This window comes from Sphaeramia orbicularis, unplaced genomic scaffold, assembly GCF_902148855.1.
Source record: "Sphaeramia orbicularis unplaced genomic scaffold, fSphaOr1.1, whole genome shotgun sequence".
Lineage (NCBI taxonomy): Eukaryota > Metazoa > Chordata > Actinopteri > Kurtiformes > Apogonidae > Sphaeramia > Sphaeramia orbicularis.
This window is the reverse complement of record NW_021941580.1, coordinates 71,731-97,355: the sequence shown is the minus strand read 5'-3', so window position 1 is coordinate 97,355 and position 25,625 is coordinate 71,731. Positions and strand designations below refer to the sequence as shown.

The window sequence follows — 25,625 nt, the reverse complement described above, 5'->3', positions numbered from 1 at the left end:
CTATGTGCACTTATGGACATCCCTGTGTTCAAACATGGTGTTAATTATGGACAAACTGTGACTAGCACAGAAGTCCAATAACAAAATACCACTCAGGTTCAGATCAGGGAGGCTGTTTCTCCTGATCACCCCACTCCAGGTCTCACTGTCGTTGCCCACATGAGCGGTGAAGTCACCCAAGAGAACAATGGAGTCCCCAGTCAGAGCACCATCCAGAATCCCTCCCAGGGACTCCAAGAAGGCCGGGTACTCTGCACTGCAGTTCGGCCCATAGGCCAAGACAGCAGTGAGGCACCTGTCCCTGACCCGAAGGCGTAGGGACGCCACCCTCTCGTTCACTGGGGAAAACTCCAACACATGATGCCTGAGCTGAGGGGCTATGAGCAAGCCCACACCAGCCCGCCACCTCTCACCGCGGGCAATGCCAGAGAAGTGGAGAGTCCAGCCCCACTCGAGGGGTTGGGTTCCAGAGCCCAAGCTGTGTGTGGAGGTGAGCTCGACGATATCTAGACAGTATCTCTCAACCTCCCTCACAAGTTCCGGCTCCCTCCCCCCCAGTGAAGTGACATCCCATGTCCCAAGAGCTAGACTCTATGTCCGGGAATCGGGTCGTTAAGCCCCCTGCCGTCGACTGCAACCTAATCTACATTGCACGCGACCCCTACAGTTCCCTCGGTGTGTGGTGGTTCCACCGAAGGACGGGCCCACGTCACTCTTTCAGGCTGTGCCCAGCCGGGCCCCATGGGCAAAGGTCCGGCCACCAGGCGCTTGTTTTCGAGCCCCAACCCTGGGCCTAGCTCCAGGGTGGGGCCCCGGCTGCGCCATGCTGGGCGATGTCATATTCCTTAGATCTTTCTTCTTCATAGGAGCTTTTGAACTGCTCTTAGTCTTGGTAATTAGTCATACTAAGTTATACTTAAAGTTATAGTTAGTTATGGGTAGTTATAGTTGAATCATTGAACCACTAGAACCTAACACAGTCCAAATGAACCACTAGACCCTAACAGTCCAACTGAACCGGTTCCTTGGGCGTCCACTGAACCGGTTCCTCGGGCGTCCACTGAACCGGTAGACCCTACCCCAGCCCACTGAACCAGTTCCTTGGGCGTCCACTGAACCGGTTCCTTGGGTGTCCACTGAACCAGTAGACCCTACCCCAGTCCACTGAACCGGTTCCTTGGGCGTCCACTGAAGCAGTTCCTTGGGGTCCACCTCAGACCACCTACCTCACAGCTCTGCCAGCGGTTGGGGATGTTGGGTCGAAGCTTCTGCTCACACACCACCTTCCTCATCTCCTCCACCGATGGGTCGGACTGGACCAGGTCGTAGTAGGGCAGCTGGTAGTCCTCATGGATGCCTGGCAGACATTCATGTGGGTTAAAGAGTATCCTGTGGGTGAGTTCACATCGGCCCTGGTCACGACGGACCCTTACCTCCCATGGAACAGCGGCTGGCGATCTCCCAGAACACCAAACCCATGGCGTAGATGTCGGCCCGTTTGAAGGACTCGAAGTGTTTCATGTTTATGGAGTCATCCAACACCTCTGGAGCCATATACCTGAGAGGACACAGAGTCAGAGAGGACACAGCGTCAACAGAGAGGACACAGAGTCAACAGAGAGGACACAGAGTCAACAGAGGACACAGAGTCAACAGAGGACACAGAGTCAACAGAGAGGACACAGAGTCAACAGAGAGGACACAGAGTCAAGAGAGGACACAGAGTCAACAGAGAGGACACAGAGTCAACAAAGAGGACACAGAGTCAACAGAGAGGACACAGAGTCAACAGAGAGGACACAAAGTCAACAAAGAGGACACAGACATCAGGAGGTTAAATAGCAGACCTCCTTAAATCCATAAATGTGTTCTTCCTTGTTATGCCATGAATTAAACTGATCTGAACTAATGGAACATTAAACCCAGTGCAGTGGGACACAGTCATGGAGGGGTTGGATCCATTTCACTGCATCTTCCTAGTGGCAAGAAATGGAAACTGTCCAGTTTTGTCATATTATTTGCCTTGAATACTAAAACCAACCATTCACATGTGGTTTTTCGTGGGTTTTCTCAAAGTAGAAGAGTTTCCTAGCAACTTTTGTCCAGAAGACGACAAATAAGAAGCAGGAAGAGAAGAAGAAACAGATCTAAAATCAACATGTGTGTCTGTGCCCATGTAGAACCAGGACCAGGAGGACCCTGAGGAACCCTGAGGAACCAGGACCAGGAGGACCTGGAGGAACCCTGAGGAACCAGGACCAGGAGGACCCGGCGGAACCCTGAGGAACCAGGACCAGAAGGACGCCTCCGAACCCTGAGGAACCAGGACCAGGAGGACGCCTCCGAACCCTGAAGAACTCTGAGGAACCCTGAGGAACCAGGACCAGGAGGACGCCTCCGAATCCTGAGGAACCCTGAGGAACCGGGACCAGGAGGACGCCTCTGAACCCTGAGTAACCAGGACCAGGAGGACGCCTCCGAATCCTGAGGAACCCTGAGGAACCAGGACCAGGAGGACGCCTCCGAATCCTGAGGAACCCTGAGGAACCAGGACCAGGAGGACGCCTCCGAATCCTGAGGAACCCAGAGCGTCAGGCTGTCGGGGTTGTACCTTTTGGTTCCCACTCTGTGGTTCGGAGCGATGTCGATGGTGTCGGTGGCCGAGTCGTGGCGAACGGCGAGTCCAAGGTCGGCGATACAACATGTCCCATTCTTCTTGACCAGGATGTTCTTGGATTTCAGGTCTCTATGAGCAATGGCTGGTTTACCTGGAGGGGCGCAGACACCGAAGAGAAGAGCTGCAGTTTGAACCGAGTCTAATTATGGATTAGAAAGGAACCACAACACAGCACATTGAACAGAAGAGGAACCGACCGCACATGTAGGCCCCTTAGGGTTCAGGTTAGGGTTAGGGTCAGGGTTAGGGATGGGGTCAGGGTTAGGGTTAGGATCAGGGTCAGGGTCTGACCTTGCGTGCCCACTATCTCCATGTGAAGGTGTGCCAGGCCGCTGGCGGTGGACAGGGACAGTTTGATCATGCCCTCCACGGTGACGGTGTAGCGGTTCAGGTAGTCGAACAGGGATCCGTGTTCGTGGTAGTCGGACACCAGCCACAGCTGAGTCCACGTCCCGTTATCTGCACAAACAAACACACACACACACACACACACATCAGCTGTGATTGGCTGATAGCCTTCCAACAGTCCAACACTAAACATACATGAACCACAGGCCTGTTCCTGAAGAACACAAACATAAGCATCGGCTGGTCTGCTTTCACCAAAAAAAACACAACGCACATGTGGCACTACCTATACATACATGTCAGCATCTAAACATATATGTGTCAGTATACATATACGTGTCATTATCGATACATATGTGTGTCATTACCTTGACCTACACTATATTGCCAAAAGTATTTGCTCACCTGCCTTGACTCACATATGAATTTCAGTGCCATCCCATTCCTAGTCTATGGGTTCAGTCTGACGTGGCTCCACCCTTTGCAGCTCTAACAGCTTCAACTCTTCTGGGAAGGCTGTCCACAAGGTTTAGGAGTGTGTTCATGGGAATTTTGGACCATTCTTCCAGAAGCGCATTTGTGAGGTCACACACTGATGTTGGACAGAAGGCCTGGCTCTCAGTCTGCGCTCTAATTCATCCAAAGGTGTTCTATGGGGTTGAGGTCAGGACTGTGTGCAGGCCAGTCCAGTTCATCCACACCAGACTCTGTCCTCCATGTCCAAATGGACCTTGCTTTGTGCACTGGTGCACAGTCATGTTGGAAGAGGAAGGGGCCAGCTCCAAACTGTTCCCACAAAGTTGGGAGCATGGAATTGTCCAACATGTCTTGGTCTGCCGAAGCATTCCCAGTTCCTTTCACTGGAACTAAGGGGCCGAGCCCAGCTCCGGAAAAACAACCCCACACCATAACCCCCCCTCCACCAAACTTTACACTTGGCACAATGCGCTCCCACAAGTATCGTTCTCCTGGCAACCGCCAAACCCAGACCCGTCCATCAGATCGCCAGATGGAGAAGCGTGATTGGTCACTCCAGAGAAGGCTCCTCCACTGCTCTAGAGTCCAGTGGCGGCGTGCTTTACACCACTGCATCCACCGCTTTGCATTGCACTTGGTGATGTATGGCTTGGATGCAGCCGCTCGGCCACGGAAACCCATTCCATGAAGCTCTGTGCGCACTGTTCTGGAGCTAATCTGAAGGACACATTAAGTTTGGAGGTCTGTACCATTGACTCTGCAGAAAGTCGGCCACCTCTTTGCACTCCGTGGCCTACCACTTCGTGGCTGAGTTGCCGTCGTTCCCAAACACTTCCACTTTCTTATAATCCATCTGACAGTTGACTGTGGAATATTTAGGAGCCAGGAAATTTCACCACTGGATTTGTTTCACAGGTGGCATCCTATCACAGTTCCACGCTGGAATTCACTGAGCTCCTGAGAGCGACCCATTCTGTCACAAATGTTTGTAAAAGCAGTCTGCATGCCTAGGGGCTGGATTGTGTGTGTGTGTGTGTGTGTGTGTGTGTGTGTGTACGTGTTGTTATCTAAACATATATGTATGTGTCATTATAGATATAATTAGATTTAAACTTCCTAAGTCTGCAAATAAACACAAACCCTGGCAGGATCAATAATAATAAGAATGGATTAGATTTATATAGTGTTTTCCTATGAACACATATTTAAAGTATCCTAACCCCAGGACCCTAACCCTAGCCCTGTCTCAGGTCTTCTACTCCTTCCATACAGTACCAATGTGGACCATGGTCCTCCTCTAGAACCTGGACCTTTACCTTTATTGTCTGCAGCAATGAATCCCAGGATGTTCTCGTGTCGGAGCATCACCGTCTGGTAGATCTCCGCCTCCCGGAACCAGGAACGCTCCTCGCGGGAGGAGAAGATCTTCACTGCCACCTCCTCGCCACGCCACTTCCCCCGCCACACTTCCCCGAAACGGCCTTTTCCGATGCTCTCCTGAAGGATGATGGTCCTGGCGATGGTTCTCTGGACCAGCAGAGGTAACCCTAAAAAAAAACCATAAAAACACACAAAAAATATGCATCTGTGATGGAACAGAAGCACCAAACAGTATAGATTATATACGTGGGTCTGCTTATACAATATAGACTCTGGGCCCAGGGTACCCATGTACCTGTAAAGGGGCCCAGAGTACCCATATGTAAAAGGGCTCAGGGTACCTGTGTACCTGTAAAGGGGCCCAGGGTACCCGTGTACCTGTAAAAGGGCCCAGGGTACCTGCGTATCTGTAAAAGGGCCCAGGGTACCCATGTACCCGTAAAGGGGCCCAGGGTGCAGCAGTATTACCTGATCCAGAGCCAGAGGTGGTCATGTCGTAGATGAGGTCCTTCAGGGTTGTCCCCACAGTAATAAAGGGGTGGTCCAGGGACGGGTCCTCCTCATTGGGTACCCGGTGGTGGTGGTGGTGGGCCCCGGCCCCCCCAGCTCCCAGACCCCTGTGGCTGTGGCAGATGTAGAAGGCCACTACCAGGAGCAGGCACAGGACGCAGACAGGGCCAGCGATGACTGCAGCCAGGGCCACGGGCCCCAGTGGGGGGGTCTTCACTGTAGGGACTGTCAAGAGAAAGAACACAACCATGAGGTTAACAGGGACCAGACTGGTGTCTAAAGGGTCCACCATGAGCCTAAAGGGTCCACCATGAGCCTAAAGGGTCCACCATGAGCCAGGACACCAACAGGTTTAGGGAGGCAGGACCGGTTCCATGTGTTGGCCTGGTGGACCGTTTGGAGGCTCAGTCAGATCCACGTAGACTACCTGAGGTCCAGACTGGTGAATGAATCAGTCCATATGGACGGGGGGGACCCATATAGGACTGGACCAGAACAGAACCAGGCTCAGTATTATCCAGTCCATCTGGACCCCATATTAAAATGTCCATGAATGTCCATGAATGTCTACAAATGTCTGTGAACATCTGCGAATGTCTGTGAATGTCCGTGAATGTCGGCAAATGCCCACGAATGTCTGCGAATGCCTATAAATGTCTGCGAATGCCTATGAATGTCTGCAAATGTCTGCGAATGCCTATGACTGTCCGCGAATGTCTGCGAATGCCTACGAATGTCCACGAACGCCTAAGAATGTCGACGAATGTCTACAAATGTCCATGAACACCTACGAATATCTATGAATGTCTGCGAATGTCTGTGAATGTCTGCGAATGTCTGTGAATGTCTACAAACTCCAGGACTGGTACGAATCTCCTGGTGTGTACGAGTCCTGGAGTTCGTACAAAGCTTTGTGACTGAGGCTTCAATGCCATTGAATCCACATGTGTGCCCAGATTTGGTCTGTTCAAGGCTGTGCTCTTCAACTGTGGATGGACTGATGAACACACCAGTTCAGGTTCACTGTTGTTTTCAATAAATTACTCACTTTTTTTGTCTCACTCCCATTTCTTCTTTTTGTATTTCAAGGTTCAAGGTTCAAGGTGACTTTATTTATACCTGTGGGTGGATTTGTTTTGCAGCCAGCTCTCGCTCACTGCCGGTCACTGCGTGCATATGCACCCAAACTCTACTTAGAACCTTCTGAAGATCCAACAGAGAAAAATGGACATTCATGCAATTTTTACCAGGGCTAGGGTTTACCAGGGTTTGGGTTTACCAGGGTTTGGGTTTACCAGAGTTAGGGTTTACCAGAGTTAGGGTTTACCGGGGTTAAAGTTCAGGCTTACCAGGGTTAGGGTTTGGGTTTACCAGGGTGAAAGTTGGGGCTTACCAGGGAAGCTGGTGGGGTCGGGGTTCTTGTTGCAGTAGTCGGTGATGCAGCACATGGGGTAGATCCCCGTCTCCTGTTTGGTGGACGGGGCACAGATAAAGGGCCGGTCTCGTGGGATCAGTTCGCTTTCGTGCACACACATGCTGCGCTCAGTGATCAGCTGACTGCCCGACTTACGGATGGCCACATAACAGACGCCATTGGTGGTGCAGCTGGAGTTGGCGCTGCAGCGTTCGCAGTAACACTGGAGAGCTGACGGAGGAAACCAGAAACAGCCCATTAGTGTCAAACACCAAAACTGGCATCACCAGGTTCAGACTCTACAGGAAGTTAAAGAAGACAGGTGGGTTCAGAAAAGATTGGAACATGTGACAAATGGACAGGAAGTCAGAGCCACTGGAATGTCAACTATTCAAAAGCACGAACAGAACAAACGAGTTACAAACCACCTTCTATATTCACACCAAATGATCTGTGGACCAGCTGTTTAATGTCTGTGGATGGATATTCAAATATGTTCAAATATGACCGACAGTCAAAGGTATCTTCTGATGGAGCTGGTCCTGCTGATGGAAGGTCCTGAAGGATGATCTCTTTACTCCCATTCCTGTCTGACCACACAATTCTGCCTTTAGGCACAATTCACAAAAAAGCATCTCTCCATTTTTGACACCAAAGCAAAATTACTTTTTTCCCTCCAATTTTCTACTTAATCACATGAATAAATTTCCCCCAGTGCAGATGTTTTTGTCCTGTCCAACCTCAGATGGACGTCTGTGCCGGTGTCAGATGAAAGATCCAACCCCCGTCAACTGGAACATGCACTGTTCCAGGCAGATGGACGGCCTTTCCCTGGATCTGCTGAGACAGGCCCTACCATGACCCCCTTTGGAATTCAACCAAGTGCAACAGGAACAGAACTAACACAACAAATGATTAGGAGACTGCAGCAGTCTGCATTCATACCACACCAACAGGCATGTAGACTGGCTCTAGAAACACCACCACAGTGTCAGCTGCACTGCACAAGAGGTCAAAATAACCTTAAAGCAGCAACCAGCTCCAGACACGGGTTAGGGTTAGGGTGCTTGGGTGTGCAGGTGCCCAAGTGTACAGGTGCTCGGGTGTGCAGGTGCTTGGGTGTACAGGTGGACAGGTGCTCGGGTGTGCAGGTGCTCCGGAGTGCATTCAGGTACTTCACTAACCTTAGATGTAGGTGTTAGCTAACCTCTGATGCAGGTGTTCGCCAACCTTCGATGCAGGTGTTGGCGAACCTTTGATGCAGATGTTGGCTAGCCTTCAATGCAGGTGTTAGCGAATGCTATCCTTCGATGCAGGTGTTGGCTACCCTTCGACGCAGGTGTTAGCTAACCTTTGATCCAGGTGTTCGCAAACCTTCTATGCCATTATTGAACATGATGTAAATAAAGGTGGAACCTTTGAGTGTGATCACATGACCTGGGCCTGTTCTGTTTGAATACAGTTGATTTGATAAGGTTCTAATAACCCCATCCGTACAAGAATTCATTAAAACGGATGAGCTTTAACACCACAGAACCACCATGGAACCACAGATGGAACATAAACACAACCACCATGGAACCACAGATGGAAAATAAACACAACCACCATGGAACCACAGATGGAAAATAAACACAACCACCATGGAACCACAGATGGAAAATAAACACAACCACCATGGAACCACAGATGGAACATTAACACAACCACCATGGAACCACAGATGGAACATCAACAGAACCACCACGGAACATCAACAGAACCACCACAGAACCACAGATGGAAAATAAACAGAGACACCACGGAACCACAGATGGAAAATAAACAGAACCGCCACAGAACCACAGATGGAACATCAACAGAACCACCATGGAACCACAGATGGAACATAAACAGAACCTCTGTTCCCCTCTACAGTCCAGTTCTTCTGTCAGATTCGGTTCTGGTTCTGTCACGGACATCAGATTGTCTTTGGGTCAAACTCATTACACATTCAGATTTGAACGCCCTCACATATTAGAACTCGTCAGGTCCACATCTGGATTTTTTTGCTTCCAATCTGATTTTTTTTAGGATTAGTTTTGCTGACACCAATCCAATACCAACTTTGGATTTAAATGTGTCGTCCTTCTGTATCGTTCTGATTCTATTATCTGACTGTCGATCACAGTTGGTCTGAATGTGGAACCTGAACTAAAACAACTCTGACAACTTTTGAGTTCATTATCTGCACATGCTCACACAGTAAACCCACTGTGGAATCATGGGAGTTTGAGTTCATTATCTGTATTATCACACTGTCGGGGGGGGGCACTTGGAACGAGAAAGCTGAGAGGGAGGTAATGAGAGGGGGCCGCTTGGAGGAAGGGGGGGGGGGGGCACTACCTATGGAACGTATATAAACTAACTCAGACTGACTCCTGGAGATGAATTCAGCAGAGAACAGGAAATGACAAGAGAAAAATAACAACTGTGTGTGTGTGTATATGTTTACTGTGTGTGTGTCTGTGTGTGTTTACTGGGTGTGTGCGTGCGTGTGTGTTTACTGTGTCTGTGTGTGTGTGTGTGTGTGTGTGTGTGTGTGTGACTCATTCAGTCTGATGAATCCATCTGTTTCACCGTCTCACACAGACTGACCACAGACACAAACAAACAGATGAACGGAAATGGAACAGAAACCAGCTTTAAGGGTTAGGGTTAGGAACAGGGTTAGGGCCCCAGGACAGCTGTGGATACAGATGGAGTTTACCACCACCAGAGGGAGAATGTGAGAGTGAATGAATAATGGATCCACTGTACACACTTTGAGTATGTGTTCATAGAAAAGCACTATAGAAATCTGATCCATTATTATTATTATTATTATTATTATTATTATTATTATTATTATTATTATAACCCTGACCCAGATCAGGGAAAACCAGACTAATGTCCATCCACAACATATCTGTCAAATGAGATTCTGTCTAAACCGGAGCAGCTGAGCAGTTTAACCAGACCCACAGTCACCGCTGAGGCGTTTAAGCAGACCCACCGCCCTGGCACCAGCCTAGAAGGAGCACCAGGCTAGCATCAGGTTAGCACTGGTGGACTTGGACCTGGGCTGGGGTCATGTTAGCACCGGTGGACTTGGACCTTGGCTGGGTCTGCTGGGTTAACCCTAAACACACCACACATCTTCTGTTCCTCTCACTGTGCCTGTGCTTCATTCATTTGGTCTCCATGGTAACCACACACTCTGCACAGACGTGTCCTCCTTAACGCTGATGTGCACTACTGTGCTTCTGAAACTGTCAAAATGATCACACACACACACAGTGGTGTCCCCCACCCCCACCCACCCATGTGAGATAATTTCCTGTTATTAAACTGAACCTTTTCAGTCTCACCATCATTTCCACAGGTCATGATCCCCCTGACCCATCCCCCCCGTCCCCCCCAGCCCTTTGTCCACACCAGATGTGTCATGTGAGTGTTGGGGGAGGGGCCCACTGCCAAGCACACCCCCACAGGATCATCTGTAGTGGTTTAGATGGAGCTTACATTCATGTTGGACGATAAAAAACTAAATTTACTTTGACCACATTTCCATCACACCAGTTTGTCCACACTGACAAATGTGCTTTCGAGCGATTGGTTAAATTTCATAAAAACGTATGAAAATAATAAGAGTTCTAAATGATGTTTAATTACATATTTGTTTTGTTAAATGATGTAAACCCCCACCCCCCCCCCACCCCACACACACACAGAGAGGAATGTTCCTGTCCAACAAGAACAGGTTTTATCAGCAGTGGATTCTCAAATCACAACCACCACTTTACCTCAGTCTGCAGACAGATGGGGGGGGGGGGGGGGGGGGGGCTGTCAGTGTGTCTGTCAGTGAATCAGGCTGTCTCAGCTGTTTGAGGCTCCAGAACAAAGAGGAGGCCGCGGTTCAGCGCACACATGCACACGCAGAGCAGAACGGACCCGGCATCTGTCGGATCCCACGCACACATGAATATGCAGCGGCTCGCTCCGAAAGGTCGCACAGATCCGACCCCGGCAGCTGCTCCGCCCCCGGCAGCTGCTCCACCCAGACGCCGTCACGTTCAGTTGGTTCAGTCCCAGAGGTGGAGGCAGGATGCTCCACGAACACCATCAGCATCTTCTGCCACTTCTCCAACACAGCCCAGAACACACCGACAACAACAGAAGCCAGGCCTGAGGACCTGCAAAACCAAGACCTGAACAACACAACCATGACCCCATCACCTGAAAACAGACAAAACCAAGACCCAACCCTAATGCCCTAGCCCTAACCCAACTACAACTAACCCTAATGTCTGTGAAAACACACACTTCCTGTTCCTGCCATCGGCTGGTTTCTCATACAGTCATCATACAGAGTTTTACTTCCTTTATCAGTTAATGCTTAGAAACGCAGAAAACCACATCTGCGTCTGGTTATGCAGTTGAAACAACCAACACTGACGAGTTTAGATGAAGCAACCGACACTGACGAGTTTAGGGTTAGGGTTCAACGAGTCGAATCAGTCCCAGAATTCAAACTACAAAAAGCACTCGGAGAGCGCAGACCTCCACCAGGGCAGATCGGTCACCCCCCCCCCCCCAATCACCACCAAAATGTAATCATTTGTTGCCAGTATCAACATTTAACTAGATAAGTAACTACATAGGTAACTAGATTTGACTAAAACAAAAATGTATAAAGTTCTGTTTGATGAAAACAATCTGGATTTTATGGATATAGCGTTTGTTCGCAGAAGGATGAGGAACACTGGTGTGTGGTTTCAGGTTTCACCTGTGTGTCAATGTCTGACAGCAGAGGAAACCACCAGGTTCCACAACAGAGCAGAGCACCGACTGACCACAGCAGATGAAGAGGAGGGTTCTACTGACGAGGAGTAGGGTTCTACTGATGAGGACAAGGGTTCTACTGATGAGGACAAGGGTTCTACTGATGAGGAGTAGAGTTCTACTGATGAGGACAAGGGTTCTACTGATGAGAAGAAGGATTCTACTGATGAGTAAGGTTCTACTGATGAGGAGAAGGGTTCTACTGATGAGAAGAAGGGTTCTACTGATGAGGAGTAGGGTTCTACTGATGAGAAGTAGGGTTCTGCTGATGAGAACAATGGTTCTACTGATGAGGACAAGGGTTCTACTGATGAGAAGAAGGATTCTACTGATGAAGAGAAGGGTTCTACAGATGAGGAGTAAGGTTCTACTGATGAGGAGAAGGGTTCTACTGATGAGGAGTAGGGTTCTACTGATTCTACTCATGCAATAACAGCAGCCGGGTGGGTGGGCTGGTGGGTCGGTCAGTGAGTGGGTGGGTCTGGGTTAGGGTTATGGTCCATCCACGTCCTTTCACACACGGTCCAAACATCTGAAGGTCAACCACATACCAGAGTCCAGAGCCATGTTCAGATCACACTGTATGAAGGTACCACAGACATTATACAGGTTCAGGGATTTGAAGGTACCACAGACATTATACAGGTTTGGGGGTTTGAAGGTACCACAGACATTATACAGGTTCAGGGGTTTGAAGGTACCACAGACATTATACAGGTTCAGGGGTTTGAAGGTACCACAGACATCATACAGGTTCAGGGGTTTGAAGGTATCACAGACATCATACAGGTTCAGGGGTCTAAGGCTACACACAGTGACTCTGACACCAGACCCAGTTCACATTTGCAGACCAGACAGATGGACAGACAGACGACCAAATGATTCCCATAGCCCTTGGGCCAGAATCAATCAGTCCAATATTTTTGGATAAAAGACCAAATCCTACTAAACGTTCTCTCATGACACTTTCCACACAGAAGTGTGCAGAGGGTACAAACTGTATGAAAAGCAGATGTGTGCTTCTGGAAAAGCATCTTGGGAGTTGGAGTCTCATACACTTCAACAGTCTAACTAGTGCTAATAATTGTTAAGTTCAATTATGTCCAAATATTCTGGATGGAAAAAGATGCAGGTTATGAACGAGAATAAGCGCCTGGGTCCACAAACAGATTCAGCTGCCTGTAAATGGGGGGGGGGGGGGGGGTCATGAATCCCTGTGGTATTAGCTGTGGTTCTGTGCCCCGCCCTCTGGTATTAGCTGTGGTTCTGTACCCCCCCGGTGTTAGTTGTGGTTCTGTACCCACCCAGGTATTATTAGTTGTGGTTCTGTGCTCCCCCCCCCCCGGTATTAGTTGTGGTTCTGTGCCCCCCCAGGACAGCAGCCAACAGGGTCACCTGCATGCCTGTCATTCCTGACAGTAGCAGCAGCCAAACAACACCACATAAGCATTTCATACGAACACACCCCAGGGCCCATGGGGGGGGGGGGCAGTGCAGATGAAAGGACACGGCCTCGCTACCTCACTGGAATTTCTCCAGGATCAGTGTGGAGTTAAAACACAACAGATCTGCAGAAAAGGGAAACAGTAGTGAAAGTGTGGCCTTGAACACAAACCCCATGACTCCAACTGCCTCCTGTCTGCTTACAGCAGGTTTTATTTTAAAAAATACAAATAAAAATAAGTGAACAGAACACTTTAAACACTTTGAATACACTGCTGCGCAGAAATAGCTCCATCATTTCACTCACATCTGCTTGCTGAAATACAGAGAATTTATTTTCTGCCATTTTCACACAAAGAAAGAACAACAAATGGAAGTGACTGGTTCAGCCCTCGGATCTGTCGTTATAACTTTAAGAAATTTGACATCTGAGTACACCAACACTTACTATTGTCCTGAACGGTGTGGGGGCCTGGGGGTCTGATCACACTCAAACAGACCTTCAAAGCAACAGAAAGGAAAGGCCAAAGTCGACCAAAACCATGGAGTCAAACTGTGTCACAAACATCATGCGTGTCCTAAAGCCCGGTTTTCCCACCCATCACCTGCTGACGGACATGTGGAGCAATCCAATCAAGCCAATCAATCCAATCAATTAGACAAGATTGAAGTTCAAGAGGAGAAAAAAGGTTGTCAGGCCAAAACATAATTATTCCTTTTTTCAGATCTTTGTACTTTCAATGCAGATGCAGCCCACAACAAAACCAAACAAACTCCAATGACTCACTCTGTGCAAACAGAGCAAAAGTCACCTGGTGAAAACAGCTGATCATGTCTACAATATTTAAACGTGTTCGTTTTTCCAATATTTAAACATGTAAAAAAAAAATGTGATAAACATCAGACCCCCCCCCAACAGCTAAATAAAGGCTGAAAGTACATCCTATTTTGTTAGGATACCCCCCCCCCCCAGCCTCCCCGGACGGTGCATTTCACTGTGCTGACACAACAGCCATCCACTCCAGCTAAATGTGCTGTGTTTACTTCGTATGCTTGGCTTGAAGGGGGCGGGGGGGCTGTTATGGAATGAAAGGGATAAGGATGAGGTGGGGGTGGGTGGGGGTTGAGGACAGTGGTAGTGCCAGGGCTGTGGTGCTGTCCACTCCAGGTGTGTGCAGGTGGATGTGGGGGTGGGTGGGGTGGGGGCAGTGGCGCTGTCCACTCCAGGTGTGTGCAGGTGGATGTGGGGGTGGGTGGGGTGGGGGCAGTGGCGCTGTCCACTCCAGGTGTGTGCAGGTGGATGTGCCACTGCCTTAGCTCATCTCCATCAAACACACACAGTTGTTTCTGTTCAGATTGAACTGATGCAGCTTCTGCGAGCGTACATCCGACACCATGACAATCCCATTTACACACAAAGGAAAAAGCAGGAACCCCCCCCCCATTATCCTCCTGGTGCAGCCCCAGAGCTAACATATCCATTTAATAAGGCAGCAGCAGGGATGGGGTATGTGAGGACACATGGGGGGGGGGGGGGGGGGGGGGGGGTATGACCGAGCCTCTTCATCTATGCTGTTGAAGACCAGGATTGGGGGGGGGGGGGGGCCCTCTTCACCAGGATGAAGCTCTCACACACAAAGGAATGTGACACAAAGGAAACACACCAGTGTGTAGTCAGGACCGACACACACACACACACACTATGGGTTGGTTTGTGTCTGTGTGGAAAAGCCTCCTAATGCAGATGCAGATAATACACACACACACACAACAGACACACACATATCTATGTATCTATCTATCTATCTAGAGAGAGAGAGAGAGAGAGAGTGAGTATGATTTTATAGCTAGTTGTGTATGGCTAACCATTAAGGTTATTATTATTTAGAAGGGGGCAGGAAATATAAGATTTTCTTCATCCTGCTCCTTTTCAAGCATGGGTGTGTACATGTTTGTTTACTTGATGACTATTGAATGTTTACTGATGAAATGCACAACCATGAACGAAATAAATACATAAATGGAAATATATGAGCATCCAATGAAACAAAGAACAGCAGCAGAGAAACCCAAAGCACAGCAGAATGACAGACAGACAGACAGTAGTAGGGCTGGGACCAATCCACATTTGTTCTGACAGCGGTTCTGGGCCGTAAACAGCCCGGACTCATGAACCCAGACTGGGACAGTGTCCTGAGGAGACACACCCCCACCCCCCACACACCCCCTCCTCTGTCTGAAGTCTACGACAGACCCTTCCTTCGTATTGTAAACCTCCGTCTGCAGCTGTAGTCAGTCTGAGAAACCACCGCAGTTTAAGCTAATGTCTGTGAAACACCAGTGGACAAAATGGACAGAATGAAGGAGTCTGTGGTGGAGGATAGAGGACAGAGGGTAGAGGACAGAGGATAGAGGACAGAGGGTAGAGGACAGAGGATAGAGAAGAGAGGATAGAGGACAGAGGATAGAGGACAGAGGATAGAGAAGAGAGGATAGAGGACAGAGGGTAGAGGACAGAGGATAGAGGGCAGAGAACAGAGGATAGAGGACAGAGGATAGCGGACAGAAGACAGAGGATAGAGGACAGAGCATAGAGGACAGAGCATAGAGGATAGAGAACAGAGGATAGAGGACAGAGAATAGAGGACAGAAGATAGAGGATAGAGGACAGAGGATAGAGGATAGAGAACAGAGGATAGAGGACAGAGGATAGAGGACAGAGCATAGAGCATAGAGGATAGAGAACAGAGGATAGAGGACAGAGAATAGAGGACAGAGGATAGAGGATAGAGGACAGAGGATAGAGAACAGAGGATAGAGGACAGAGGATAGAGGACAGAGCATAGAGCATAGAGGATAGAGAACAGAGGATAGAGGACAGAGGATAGAGGACAGAAGATAGAGGATAGAGGACAGAGGATAGAGGACAAAGGATAGATGGCAGAGGGTAGTGGACAGAGGATAGAGGACAGAGAATAGAGGACAGAGGATAGAGGACAGAGGATAGAGAACAGAGGATAGAGGACAGAGGATAGAGAACAGAGGGCAGAGGACAGCAGACAGAGGATAGAGGATAGAGAACACAGGACAGAGGATAGAGGACACCAAAAAGAAAACATGGACTGTAGACACTCAACCCCTGGAAAACAACCAGACTGTTAGGGGTTTGTCTGAGTTTTTGTAAGCGCTGCTAACTGCAGCTCACAGGCTAATGGGCTAACAGCACCAAACAGAATATAGACATTTAACAGACAGAGGCTAATGAGCAAATGGAAGTAGAAAACACTCCAACAGGCCATTAAAGAATCCCAAAAACACACACATGGGCAGAAGAAAAACACACAACTGCAAAATAAATAAATAAATTATACACACACACACACACACATATACATACATATATATATATATATACATATATATATACATATATATATATATATATATACATATATATATATATATATACATATATATATATATATATATATATATATATATATATATATATATATATATATATATATATATATATATATATATATGTGTGTGTGTGTGTGTGTGTGTGTATATATACATACACACAGGGTGGGGAAGCAAAATTTACACTGAACATTTAGTTGTTTTTTCTCAGCAGGCACTACGTCAATTGTTTTGAACCCAAACATATACTAATGTCATAATCATACCTAACACTATTATCCATACCTTTTCAGAAACTTTTGCCCATATGAGTAATCAGGAAAGCAAACGTCAAAGAGTGTGTGATTTGCTGAATGCACTCGTCACACCAAAGGAGATTTCAAAAATAGTTGGAGTGTCCATAAAGACTGTTTATAATGGAAAGAAGAGAATGACTATGAGCAAAACTATTACCAGAAAGTCTGGAAAATACTATTAAAGAAGAATGGGAGAAGTTGTCACACCAATATTTGGGGAACACTTGTGCAAGTTTCAGGAAGCGTGTGAAGGCAGTTATTGAGAAAGAAGGAGGACACATAGAATAAAAACATTTTCTATTATGGACATTTTCTTGTGGCAAATAAATTCTCATGACTTTCAATAAACTAATTGGTCATACACTGTCTTTCAATCCCTGCCTCAAAATATTGTACATTTTGCTTCCCCACCCTGTATACATATATACATATACATATATATATATATATATATATATATATATATATATATATATATATATATATATATATGTATGTGTGTGTTTGTGTGTGTGACTGCAAAAAGAGTTCAACCCAAAACAGGAGTAAATGAATTCAGTGTCAGAACATGAAACAAAATGAACATGGGCCAACGTGGACGGATAACGGTAACCAGGGGTAAATGAGGATAACCAGGGGTAAATGAGGATAATCAGGGGTAAATGAGGATAACCAGGGGTAACTGAGGATAACCAGGGGTAACTGAGGATAACCAGGGGTAACTGAGGATAACCAGGGGTAAATGAGGATAACCAGGGGTAAATGAGGATAACCGGGGTAACTGAGGATAAACAGGGGTAAATGAGGATAACCAGGGGCAATTAGTGATAACCAGGAATAACCAAGACTAAACAGATGTCGCCAACCCCGGGGACACAGTTAAGGAGTCCTCCTGTGCTCCGTCCCTTCTTTCCCCGGGGCTCCGTCCCTTCTTTCCCCGGGGCTCAGTCCCTTTTTTCCCCGGGGCTCCGTCCCTTCTTTCGCCGGTGGTTCGGGTCCAAACTGCCCGTAAATGAACCGCCAGTGTGGGCCAAACCTCCGCGGACTTCGGTGCCAACTTTTGGGTTTGTTCAACTGTCTCTTCTTGTTGGAGCCTAAAACCCTGGACGTGTCCACGGACAAACCTTACCCAAACCGGGCCGGGCCGTGGCTCTGGCCGCTGTGCCTGGACCCTTTCCTTTCTTTTCCTTTCTTTCTTTTCCTCGGTTTTGTCCACATTCCTCGGTCAGACAGACACACAGGCATCGGCAGACAGGCTGGAGGCCAGCCGGCCCGGACCCTCCGCCATCTTAGTTCCACACACTCCGACAAAGAGACACAACAAAGAGCAGCGACACACCGACGGTCCGGAGCACAACCGACAAAACTACCCACCAACCAAACCCAGACGCCCCCTCCCCCCCGCGGTCCGCCGTCCTCCGGACAGTACTTACCGGTGTTTTGGTGTATCCTGGCCCCGGACAGCAGCAGCAGCAGCAGACATGCTAGCGCATCCATCGTGGCTCCAGAACAGACTAACAGAGGACAGACAACTTCTGCCTGCGGGGAGGAAGGAGGACGGCGATTGGATAACACAGCTGCAAGTCCCGCCCCAACAGCGAGAGAACGGAGGAAGGCCGAAACTGATTGGCGGAGGGACCTGCTAAAGCCCGCCCCATTAGAGGAACTCTACCATTTGTGTAAACAAACACTGTTGCTATTCACGACAAAGAGAAGAATGAATGCACGGACCTGATATTATTATTATTATTATTATTATTATTATTATTATTATTATTATTATTATTATTATTGTTATTATTATTATTATTAGGACATGAACGGAACAGAGCCTGTCAATTAAAACAGTTCCTGTGAGTCTCAAAAGAATGACCATAATTTCTCAAAAGTTAACAATGACAGTGTTATTGCTATGTAATTTTTGAGGTATTTATCATAGATATACAGTTATATAGAGATACATCATTCATTTATTCAAACTTCTGAACCGCTTAGTCCTCGAGAGGGTCGGAGTGGGTAAATGCGGGGTTACCATAACCCTAACCCTGGACGTTTCTCCAGTTCAACATTCACACCTACAGGATATGCAATGCAATTAGATGAACTATTAATGAACCTGGTGATATTTATCAAACATCTCAAAAAGAAAATTATGTCATTATGAGATGTTAAATCACTATTTTAAGAGAATAACATACTGTATTTTGAGAAACACATTATTAAGAGATTCTACTATGTTCATAAAACATGTAATTATTTTCAGATATTGCATTATTATTATTTTAAGAAAGTCTCATTATAATGAAAAAACAAATCATTTTTTTGTAATATTAATGTATTATTTTCCACTACTAATGCATAATTTTCAGAAAATATTTTTTGTGAAACTAACATCATTATAACTCATTATTTTGACGTACAAGGATCTGGTTAGTGTGTTTTTTATTTATTTATTTATTTTTTAATCACAGTGGTAGTAAAGAGTTTCAAATATTGTCTGAAATCTGCTTCAAAAACAAAAACTACAATTACTACAGCTCTGAGATACCTCAAACGATGTCTGTCCGTAAGGAAATCACACGTGTCCATATTATCCATAGTTCAGCCTTTAATGTTTCACACACTCCAGTTAAAACACAGACAGATGATGCAAACAATGGGTCATGTGACCACTGCCTTTGTCCCACACACACACACACACACACACACACACAGACTTACACACACACTCACACACACACACACACACTTACACACACACACACACTTACACACACACTTACACACACACACACACACTTACACACACACACTTACACACACACACACACACACACACACACACACACACACACACACACACACACCCTCTCATACATGTTTACATTTATTCTCCTTCAACAGTTTGAGTCAGAACGACCTGAGCCGATCAAACCAGGGGATCAATAATCAGCACATGGGCCCTGGAGATGGGCTAGGGCCTTGGTACCAGGATATGGGTTAGGGTCTTGGTACCAGGATATGGGCTAGGGCCTTGGTACCAGGATATGGGCTAGGGCCTTGGTACCAGGATATGGGTTAGGGCCTTGGTACCAGGATATGGGTTAGGGTCTTGGTACCAGGATATGGGCTAGGGCCTTGGTACCAGGATATGGGCTAGGGCCTTGGTACCAGGATATGGGTTAGGGCCTTGGTACCAGGATATGGGTTAGGGCCTTGGTACCAGGATATGGATTAGGGTCTTGGTACCAGGATATGGGTTAGGGCCTTGGTACCAGGATATGGGTTAGGGCCTTGGTACCAGGATATGGGTTAGGGCCTTGGTACCAGGATATGGGCTAGGGCCTTGGTACCAGGATATGGGTTAGGGTCTTGGTACCCAGTCTCCATATTCAGGGTGATGGTGAGACCACCCCCAGGCTGACCTGTGGTCCTGGCTCCTCCCCCTTGCCGTAGCATCTTTGTAGTGTGGATGAGGTCCAGCGCTGAACCTCATCAGTCTCTCGCTGCGATACAAACTTCTTATTGTGTATATTTGAACACTGAGCTAACAGCTGTTCCTACGTCAGGGAGGATGTGGGCTTTGGAAGCATCCATTCCATCCTCTGCATGGACCCTTTGTCACTGGGGCTGTTACCGTAGTAACACTCCATCAGTACCATGTTTTCTGCCCTGCTCCATGAATGTCTGGTTCCAGTTCGACACCTGACATGGACCTTGTTGTCCCGGGTGACGTCCGAGCCGGTATGACTCTATCATTTATTGTAACGCTCGTTTGGAGGTATAGGTGTGTAGCATAAAGGGCCCAAGGGCCCACCTGGATCCATGCTTCCCTCCCGCCAGGATTCGAACCAGCAACCTTCCACCCCAAAGTCAGTGGTGTAAACCACTGAGCTATCCAGCCGCTTATATAAATAAATAAATAAATAAATAAATAAATAAATAAATAAATAAATTCATTTTTGCAACTAAACTGTAAATGTGATTCAAACAGAACAGCAACAAAAGTAAATCAATTTAACTGAGCTCACTGGTAACTAGTTCTATTTTTAGAACAGGCCTGGGTTAGGGTTCGGGTTAGGGTTCGGGTTAGGGTGAGTCATGGGGTCAACTGGGTCCCTGTGGGTTCGGGTGACAGGTGTTGGTGACCCCGGGTCTATACAGAGGAAGTGGTCTGAAATAAAGCATCAGGGATGAGATGCTTCATTGACTTTGGAGTCAGATGTTCTGATGGAACCGACACACACTGACACTGTAGTGTTGAACTGAAGGGACCCACCTGGACCATGTCCTGTGGACGTAGTTCTGCAGGTCAGAACCATTTTGGACTCACCCTAGAAAAACCTCCAGCACCAGCTCAAAGTGAACCAAAGTCCACCGGTGATCAGCCCCACTATTTTAAAGACAACCTCAAACACTACATATGCACACTTTACAACACACTTAACCCAGTGGCATAACACCTGGGTACTAGTACTGGTACCCGATACCAGTACCAGTACCAAGTACGGTATGTCCGAACATGGTGTTAGTTATGGCCAAACTGTGACTTGCACAGAAATCCAATAACTGAACAGCGCTTGGGTTCAGATGGGGCAGACCCCCCCCACACCACTCTATGTTCATGCTGCTGTTGGCCACGTGGGCATTGAAGTACCCCAGTAGGACAATGGAATCCCCCTTTGGGGTGCTTTCCAGCACCCATCCCAGGGGCTTCAAAACGGCAGGTAGTCGGAACTGTTGTTCGGTGCAACAGTCAGATCCCGTTTCCCGACCTGAAGGTGAAGGGAAGCAACCCTTTCATCCACTGGGGTAAACTCATGCATGCAGGCAGAGAGTCTGGGGGCGATCAAAACCCCCACCACCACCCTCCACCTCTCCCCCGGGGACACTTTAGCAAAGACAGAGTCCAACCCCTCTCAAAGACCTGGGTTCCAGAGCTGACACTATGTGTGGAGGTGAGGCCAACTATATCTAACCAGTAACATTCAACCTCTAGGACAAGCTCCCGCTCCGTCCCCACCAGCGACATGACATTCCATGTTCCAAAAGCCAGTTTCCAGAACTGAGGACCCTTCTGCTTCCCCCTGCAGGTGCTGGGCCAACAGGAAGACGGGCCCATGTCTCCAATTCGGGCTGGGCCCAGACGGACCCCATGGACAAAGGCCTGGCTGCTGGGTGCTCACCCACAGGCCCCAGCCCCAGGCCTGGCTCCAGGGCGGAGCCTCCAGGGCGGAGCCTCCAGGTAACCCTCCAGGCCAGGTACACATCCCGTTGTTCCCTTGTCATGAAGGGTCCACTGAACTGTTCTTGGTCTGGCCCTTCGCCTAGGCCCAGTCTGGCATGGGAGACCCTACCAGGAGCAAAATGTCCCCGACAACATGGTTCCTGGGGTCATTAGGGTTAGGGTTAGGTAATCATGTTCATGTCATATTTTGTTTAGTTGCTGTTAACTGCTTTTTTTTTGGAACATTTGGATCAGTGACAGATTCTTCCAGCTCCAGATCAGATGTTTAGTAACAGCAGAGCGTTTCCATGTGCAGATGAGTCAGACCTGTAGTCAGATGTTCAGTCAGATACTCAGTGGCTCTGCAGAACAGTATGACTCAGCATAAATGGAAAAACACCTGCTGAGTAAAATGTCAGGACCTGTGTTTAAAACAATGAAGGAGATGTTCTGAAATCCACAGAAACAGAAAATGGAAATGATTCTGAGTAAAACTAAAAGCTGTCTACTGCCATGGCAACAGGTTCTTCTGGGATCCCAACCACACCATGACAGTTTCCAACACTGGAACATTTGCGAGGCCCTAACCCTGACCCTAACCCTGACCCAGACCAAAGGCTTGTTCCTGAGGGTCAGTTCCAGTGTGTTGGGTCTAACGGTCATCCTAACATCTTTGGGTCTAACGGTCATCCTAACCTCTTTCGGTCTAACGGTCATCCTAACATCATTGGGTCTAACGGTCATCCTAACATCACTGGGTCTAACGGTCATCCTAACATCATTGCGTCTAACGGTCATCCTAACATCACTGGGTCTAACGGTCATCCTAACATCTTTGGGTCTAACGGTCATCCTAACATCATTGGGTCTAACGGTCATCCTAACATCACTGGGTCTAACGGTCATCCTAAGATCATTGGGTCTAACAGTCATCCTAACATCATTGGGTCTAACGGTCATCCTAACATCACTGGGTCTAACGGTCATCCTAACATCATTGCGTCTAACGGTCATCCTAACATCATTGGGTCTAATGGTCATCCTAACATCGTTCGGTCTAATAATCATTCTAACATCATTCGGTCTAACGGTCATCCTAACATCAGTGGGTCTGACGGTCATCCTAACATCAGTGGGTCTGACGGTCATCCTAACATCATTGGGTCTAATGGTCATCCTAACATCGTTCGGTCTAATAATCATTCTAACATCATTCGGTCTAACGGTCATCCTAACATCAGTGGGTCTGACGGTCATCCTAACATCAGTGGGTCTGACGGTCATCCTAACATCTTTGGGTCTAATGGTCATCCTAACCTCGTTCGGTCTAACGGTCATCCTAACCTCGTTCGGTCTAATGGTCATCCTAACCTCCTTTGGTCAAACGGTCATCCTAATGGTCTGAATGTTTCCACTCAGATGGTCTTTGTGTTTCAAAGGTCAGTGACCTCCGTCTCAGAAACATAAACCTGAGCCACACCTGGACTGGACAGACCTGCGTCCACTCCCACTGTCCTGGAGGCATTTGTCTGAGTAGCAAACACACAAACACGCACACACACATGCACACAGACACACACACGCACGCAGACAGACACACATACACAAAAACACACACAGACACACACACACACACACACACACACACACAGAAACACACACAGAAACACACACACACAGACACACACACGCACAGACACACACAGAAACACACAGACACACACACAGACACACACACACACACACAGACACACACACACACACACAGACACACACAGAAACACACAGACACACACACAGACACACACACACACACACACACACACACACACAGACACACACACAGACAAAGAAAAGAGAAGAAAAACACACACTGGATGGAAAAGTGTGTGTGTGTGTGTGTGTGTGCAGCAGCTGAACGTAAACGTGCCCTTTGACCCTGGACTATCTGTGCACCCATGGACTATGAACTGTTTACTCCAGTGGACGTCTGTCTGTGCCATGTCCAGTTTTTGTCCTGAATGCTGCTGCAGGCTCAAAACGCTCATATTTGGTCTCAGTGAGAATCAGTTCCTTGGCTTTAGCTGCTTAAATGGATCCCACCATTAAAACACACAGAACCATCAGAGTAAGTGGAGAGTAGACGAGAGGAAAGAACGAGAACCACAGCACAGCCGGTCATGTACGATAATGGTCATGTACGATAATGGTCATGTACGATACCGGTCATGTACGATAATGGTCATGTACGATAATGGTCATGTACGATAATGGTCATGTACGATACCGGTCATGTACGATAATGGTCATGTACGATAATGGTCATGTACGATACCGGTCATGTACGATAATGGTCATGTACGATAATGGTCATGTACGATAATGGTCATGTACGATACCGGTCATGTACGATAATGGTCATGTACGATACCGGTCATGTACGATAATGGTCATGTACGATAATGGTCATGTACGATACCGGTCATGTACGATAATGGTCATGTACGATACCGGTCATGTACGATAATGGTCATGTACGATACCGGTCATGTACGATAATGGTCATGTACGATACCAGTTGCAGTCCAACAGTACACACAGTTGAGATCTCGGTAAATGGTGACATTTCCAGGCCACACCCATGTCCTGACCATGTGATCAGACAGATTTCAACACTAGAACGGGGCATAAATCCTTCATCTCTGTACTGCAGTAGAACGGACGGAAATCTGCGACTTATTGGAGTGTTTATTTTTTCATTTGATGTCCTTTATTTGAACTGTGTCCAGAACAGACTCTGTCTTTGAAATACCTCAGAAATCATCTATTGATGCTTTTGGAACCATTTAAAACTGTTTTTAAATATATATAAAAATATGACCAGAATTTCATTTTTTGGAGCCTTAAGTTTGACCACCGGGGGGCACTGATGACCCCCCCGCTAAAATGGGTTAAAATTGGTTTCAATACCTCAGAAATCCTTCACTGATGCCTTTGGAACATTTAGAAATTTGGACCATGTTCAAATCTGATTAAAAACTGCTCTAGATCATTATAGATGCCCTTCTATGTTTTTCTTGAGGCGTTTTTAGCCTTTATTCAAACATTCATTTGCGACCCCTGGTGTTCAAATGGGAAGGCTATAGCCTCATGTTTGACCACCGGGGGGGCGCTGATAACCCCCCCAATCAAAAAATTGTTTGAAACACCCTTCAGTACCTCAGGAATCATTTACTGATGCCTTTGGAACCATTTAGAACAGCTTTCAATTTTATATACAATTTTCGAGTTCATAACCTGCATTTCCCATAATTCCCACAGTCCCAGAAGGCAGCACTTACTTTGGACCTTTGTATCTGTGAATTTTTTAAATAAGGAGGACCAATGAATTTATTTTTCCTTATTTTCCCATCATCAAAAAAACAAACAAAAACAAAACTAGGTCAGGGTCCAAAAACACTGGATTTATTCAGTTCATTCAAAACGTACAGTGAAGTTTGAGATGAAATCTGACGTGTTTCTACAGTTAAAATGAAAACACTGAACACCGGCTCCCACAATGCATCA

General features: G+C 47.3%; 1 protein-coding gene across 2 annotated transcripts in view; it reads right to left on the bottom strand.

Moving 5' to 3' along the window:
- Window positions 1-18,335, bottom strand: part of LOC115416245 (TGF-beta receptor type-1-like) — a 40,588-nt gene extending 22,253 nt beyond the window's left edge. For both annotated transcript variants that reach the window (XM_030129993.1, XM_030129992.1), the window contains exons 1-8: window positions 18,265-18,335; window positions 6,786-7,037; window positions 5,351-5,617; window positions 4,819-5,049; window positions 2,969-3,136; window positions 2,612-2,768; window positions 1,434-1,558; window positions 1,227-1,357 (exon numbers count right to left, since the gene is read on the bottom strand). In XM_030129993.1, coding sequence (XP_029985853.1) covers window positions 1,227-1,357; window positions 1,434-1,558; window positions 2,612-2,768; window positions 2,969-3,136; window positions 4,819-5,049; window positions 5,351-5,617; window positions 6,786-7,037; window positions 18,265-18,328 — 1,395 coding nt within the window. In that variant the 5' untranslated portion in view covers window positions 18,329-18,335. The remainder of the gene's footprint in view (window positions 1-1,226; window positions 1,358-1,433; window positions 1,559-2,611; window positions 2,769-2,968; window positions 3,137-4,818; window positions 5,050-5,350; window positions 5,618-6,785; window positions 7,038-18,264) is intronic.
- Between the last annotated feature and the right edge of the window lie 7,290 nt (window positions 18,336-25,625).